The following is a 6,243-nucleotide window of genomic DNA, read 5'->3' as shown; positions in this document are numbered from 1 at the left end:
CATGCAGCACATCATCTTTATTGTAGCCATTTGCTTGATCATGTTCTACAGAAGTTAATCTCAAATTGGACTCCATTGGTGTGGTTGCAGGTTTAGCTCCTGTTAATCCAGCTTCAGCAATAAGTTCCAATATATATTTCCTTTGATTCAAAATAATCCCTCCAGAGGATCTTAATACTTCAATGCCTAAGAAAAATTTAAGTTCACCTAGATCTTTCAGTTTGAACTGCTTGTGTAGACATGCTTTAACTTCAGCAATCAGTTGCATGTTACTTCCTGTGATCAGTAGATCATCTACATAAACCAGAACAATGACAATATCTTCCCCCCTTTTTAGTGTGAACAATGAATAGTCATGAGCACTCTGACTAAAACCTGTGGCTTGTAATACCTTTGTAAGTTTCAGGTTCCACTGTCTTGAGGCTTGCTTAAGTCCATACAAAGACTTTAACAACTTGCAGACTTTGTTTTCACCTGGTTTTGCAAAACCTTCAGGCATTTTCATATATACTTCTTCATCTAAATCACCCTGTAAGAAAGCATTATAGACATCCATTTGGTACAATGTCCAGCCTTTTGATACTGCCAATGCAATGACACATCTAACTGTTACCATCTTGGCTACTGGAGAAAAAGTGTCATGATAATCCAATCCTTCTTGTTGACTGTATCCCTTTGCTACAAGTCTTGCTTTAAACCTTTCTATCTCACCATTTGCCTTATACTTTACTTTATATATCCACTTGGAACCAACTGCATGCATACCTTCTGGTAGTTCAACTACTTCCCAAGTATTATTTTCTTCAAGAGCTTTGATTTCCTGCTTCATGGCTTGTATCCACCTTTCATTTTGTGAAGCCTGCTTGAAGTTCTTGGGTTCTGTATACTCTGAAAGTTTGCTCAGAAAACTTCTACATTCAGGCTTTAATTTTTCATAATTCAGATAGCTAGCCATAGGATGTTTAGTACTGCTATGACCTTTAGTAATGGTATAATCTTTCATCCATATTGGCTCTTTGATGTTTCTTGAAGATCTTCTAACATAAGAGTCAACATGTGATGGTATGGCATGAGTGTTTTCAGAAACTTCCTCTGTTGTACTTGGTCTAGACATCTGATTTTCTGAATAACTCTCAGTCTCATTACCTTGACTGTCTTCATGAACCATACTAGTCTCTGCATGTTCACTATTATCAATCTCAGCTTCAATAGTTTGATTCTCTGCTTTCTCTAAAGGTGAACCATGTACATCACCCAATGGATCAAGTTGAGACTTTTCCTTAGCAAAAGGAAATATTTCTTCATGGAATACCACATCTCTGTTCACATGCACCTTAGTAGAGTGGATATCCAATAGCACATATCCTTTCTGCAACTCTGAGTACCCTAAGAGAATTGCTGCACTAGCTCTGGCTGAAAACTTATCCCCTTTAGGTACAGTTGTAGCATAGCAAAGACAACCTATCACCTTTAGATGAGACAAACTAGGTTGTTTACAATAAAGTAACTCATATGCACTTTTGTTGGAATTGGCTGATGAGGGTAATCTATTCATCAAATATACTGCAGCCCTTATGCAATAACCCCAAAATCTAATAGGTAGATGAGCTTGAAATCTGATTGCTCTTGCAATATTAAGGATGTGTCTGTGCTTTCTTTCAACCACACCATTTTGTTGTGGTGTGTGAGGGCAACTACTCTGATGCAATATTCCCAGATGATTGAATAAATCTTTACACTGTGAATTAAGGAATTCTGTGCCATTATCTGATCTCACAACCTTGACATGAGAATTGAACTGAGTATTGATCATTGAGAAGAAATTCTTTATAGCTACAATGGTTTCTGATTTTAACTGCAACAAATGAACCCATACAAATCTACTATAGTCATCTACTATAGTCAAGAAGTAATGCTTTCTATCTAGAGTAGGAGTCTTATAAGGTCCCCATAGATCCATATGAACAACATCAAACATCATGGAAGCTCTAGTAGTACTAACAGGAAAAGTAAGTCTAGTTTGCTTAGCTAAAGGACAAACAGGACAATGAGCTGGTATTCCATCACCTTTACTGCTTGAATTAATCCTGAGAAGCTTCAATATCTGTTGAGATGGATGTCCTAACCTTCTGTGCCATATTTCTGTGTCTTGTCTTATAGCTCCTACAGCTACTATTTCTTGAGCACACTTTATTTTTTCCTTCTGTTTAGATGAAAAATTAGCCTTGAAACTGTATAATCCTCCTTCTTCTCTACCAATCCCCTTCACCCTGCCACTGCAGAGGTCCTGAAACACACAAAAGTCAGGATAAAAAGATACAAAACAATTCAGTTCTCTTGTAATCTTTGACACTGACAATAGACTGAACTTGAAATCTGGCACATGTAAAACACTTCTGGCCACTTCATTATCAAATATAGGTGTTTCACCAATATGACTGACTGTAACCTTGTCACCTGTTGGAAGATGAACTTGATTCATTTGTGACTTTGTTAATTCATGTCTCCTAGTTAGTAACTGCTTATTTGCAATGATATGATGAGTTGCACCTGAATCAACAATCCAATCCTGAATAGCAGGGTTTGTCATTAAACAAGTTGTAATACCTGCCATATTGACTTGTTTCGTTTCTTGCACATCTCTGTTTAACATCTCCATTATTTGTTTATACTCCTTTTCTGTGAATGTTTGTCCCTTTGGCACCTTCTGCATGTTATTGTTCTCCATCTGATTACTTGATGCAGCACTAGGATGATCATATTGATCATTAGAGATGTTGTTTGCAGCTTGATATCCTCTTCCATATCCATCATTATTTCCTGAACTTTGTCCTCCATATCCATTGAATTGACTTGTGCCATTTCTCATGTTTCCATTCCCATTTCCATGACCAGGTTTCTTCCTTTGTTTCCAGTCACTTGGATAACCAATCAACTTGTAGCAATTATCCTTTGTGTGACCAAGGAAGTGGCAGTAATCACATTTCTTTCCTTTGTAATGTTCCTTTCCAGCTCCTTGATTCCTATTAACACTCATCACCATAGAACCTGGTTTTTCAACTGCATTATCCATACAACTTGAGTGCTGAATCTCATCTTCTATAATCATAGCATAAGCTTGATTCATAGATGGTGTAGTTCCTTTAAGTAGAATCTGTCTCCTAGCCTGATCATATGATTCATTTAGGCCACTTAGGAATTGAATCAATCTCATCTGCTCCAAATGATCATTATACTCCTTCGATTGAGAACAAGTACTGCATGGACTTGGAACTATAGCATCATACTCATTCCATAGTGTTTTCAACTTTGAGAAGTAATGAGATACAGAATCTGTTCCTTGTGAGAGAGTGGTGATATCTCTATGTAATTGATAGATCCTTACTCTATTCACCTTGTCGAATCTTTCCTTTAGATCATTCCATACTGAGCAAGAGTTTGTGGCATACACAATACCACTATGTAGTTCTTCACTGACTGTGTTCATCAGCCAAGAAAGCACAATCGCATTGCAAGTTTCCCATTGCTCATGCAATTCATCTTTGTACAGGGCTCTGGTGCAAGCACCAGTTACAAACCCATACTTCCTCTTCCCTAATAACGCAATCCTCATTGCTCTACTCCAGATTCCATAGTTTTCAGATCCAACCAGCTTGATTGGAATCAACACTGCACTAGAACTATCAGAGTTTCCAATGAACAATGGATCATTCTGATCTATCTTCAATCCCACCATATCTGCAGATCTTAAGCTACAGATTGTCACCAATTGACAGTGATTCGAACTCCACTAATTGTACAGATTACACTGCTCTGATACCATGAACAAAAACAGTAAGCTTCAAGCCATTACTCCATTGAAGAAGCTTGAAGCATTAGCAAGAAGGAGAAGAAGACTGTAATGTGAAACTGAAAAATGTATTGAATTCATGTTCTTCACGTGAGTATCTGTATTGCTTATATAGCAATCAGATGCTGAAACAAAATACAAAACTAACTAACTAATTCTACACATTAATCGATGTAACAAACTACTAATTTGAAATTACAATAATAGGCCTAACTAACTACTAACTAACTTCAACTTCTAACTAACTTTTGAATAGTTAGTTGCTGCCACTAACTAACTCTTCTTCAACTTCTTTTAACAGTAACCCACATGTACGTATCTAGCCTTCAAGCATCTATATATATAAAACCTCCCTAGGAACTTTGCCGTATGCCTTAAATATGTAAAGTATCTCTCTTCCTATAATGCTCCATCAGTCTCCTCACAAGGCGAATGACTTGTACAATTCTTCTCATAACAATAATCATGCATATGCATTAGTTCTAGCAAAATACCACTTGCAGATAAATAGATAGATACATTGTTTACATGGAGAGACTTGATAATGAAAATGAAAGAATATTAATATATAGTACATGAAATGTTTGTTTGTATCAACAATTCAACCCTTTAGAGCAACATGTGAGGAAATGAGAGAGATAAGTGTGAAGAGAGTTGCTAGAAGAGAAAGTCCTGCAGATACAAAAATCTTATTGAAGAAACTAGTGGGCTCTAGGTCAGTTGAACGGCTCAATTCAAGTGTAAAACCAAATGTTGCAGCTGCTCCTGAAACCAATATATTTGCTATGATCAGCTTCAAAATCAACATGACAAGCCCATTACAAACATATCAATTCATATAATACAATCACGTATAGAGGTGTTACATTGGAAATGGTACTATTTTATATCGTGCAAGGTAACTTCACTTATTAAAAATATTAACATGTATGATATTTTGGAAAACGAAATAGCAATCAATTATGATCATTTCTTTTTATGCAAATTCAAAATTAATAGTCGATATTGAGATGGTTTCAAAAAATCTAATTTTGTTATGGTATAAAATTAAATATGCAAAAAATTGGTTTTGATATAAATTTTAAAAAATAACGGATTACAACTAATTAACCAAGCGTGTAAAACATTTTGAGGAGTTATGTAATAATCAAAGAGAATACAAACACATTTGGAAGATAAAATGGATGGTTTAATTACCATGTCACCAAATAGATCTAAAAGGCTAACTCCAATGCTTAATGAGAGTATTGTTTGAAAGAGATTATAGCCAATTCCCACGCCAATGCAAACCAGCATATAACTGCAATCACAACCAATCGTAAGTGTCTAGTAAGAAAATCTTATCATACGTTCAGATACTCAATTGAGCAAAAAAAAAAATATTATATCATGTCATATTTCACAGATAATATTATTCTTAATTCCAAATATATAAAGTAAAACAATGAGAATTATCACGAAGAGAATGGAATACTTACACATAAACATGTCTTATTTCAATTGAACATCTGAAAACGGACTGAACACATAATGAAGTGTTTTAACCAGACATTTTTTATTCAAAACTTAGAAAACATACCTAATAAGAACATCTTATCATATGTTCAGATACTCAATTGAGAAAACGATAAGACAAGGAGAATTATGACAAAGAGAATGAAATACTTACACATAAACACGAAAATCGGTAAATTTGATTTGAAGCTCATCATCAGAGTAGAAAAGGCGTTGAGTATCGGAATATTGAGAACTTGTAAGGAGGAGGATGAGTGATCCCACAAGGCAAATTAAGACAACAAGTCTCACCACCAATATTACTGCCTTTCCCATCGTCTTCTTGTTAATTTTTCTCTTATTAATTTACAACTATTTATATCATCAAATTTGTCAACTATAATCACCCCTCACGTTCAATGATTGCTCATATATACTTAATTTATTAGTTTTAATACTAAAGAAAATTAATTACTGTTAGATAAGTTTAGTTTTGTTTGTTAGGCTACATATACATATATCTTGACAATTGTATATCTTGACAAATTCACAAAGAAAATTATACTAAAAAATATAATATTTTATATAATTTGACCAATTGAAACACACCAAATACATAAAATATCGAGAGAATATACTTTTTTCTAAACAAAAATCTTTAATCTAAATGGTTATTGTGTTATTATATTAAGGAAGTATCTTCAATTTATAAAGTGCAAAACCTTGTATTCAGAAAAAAGAACAATCCTTTTTCAACCAAGTTTTATTTTTCTTTGAAATAAAATATTAACATGATAAAAAATCAAATAAAATAGAAATTTAATAGTCAAGATGAGCAAAATTCCATTAGAGAAATTTTTGTTACACCGTCCAAATGCCAAATCAGTTCATCAAAAAGT

At 34.3% G+C, this 6,243-nt stretch overlaps 1 protein-coding gene across 1 annotated transcript; it reads right to left on the bottom strand.

Annotated features, from left to right (window-relative positions):
• Nucleotides 1-4,451: 4,451 nt before the first annotated feature.
• LOC107017573 (CASP-like protein 4D1) lies at nucleotides 4,452-5,680 on the bottom strand. The gene is made up of 3 exons (XM_015217743.1): nucleotides 5,520-5,680; nucleotides 5,048-5,150; nucleotides 4,452-4,643 (listed from the first exon to the last, which is right to left on the bottom strand). Exons 1-3 carry the CDS (start codon nucleotides 5,678-5,680, stop codon nucleotides 4,452-4,454), a joined length of 456 nt encoding a protein of 151 aa, XP_015073229.1.
• Nucleotides 5,681-6,243: the final 563 nt, after the last annotated feature.

This window comes from Solanum pennellii, chromosome 4 (genome assembly GCF_001406875.1).
Source record: "Solanum pennellii chromosome 4, SPENNV200".
In the NCBI taxonomy this organism is placed as follows: Eukaryota; Viridiplantae; Streptophyta; class Magnoliopsida; order Solanales; family Solanaceae; genus Solanum; species Solanum pennellii.
The sequence above is the reverse complement of the archived record's forward strand: the minus strand, read 5'-3'. Positions and strand labels throughout refer to the sequence as shown.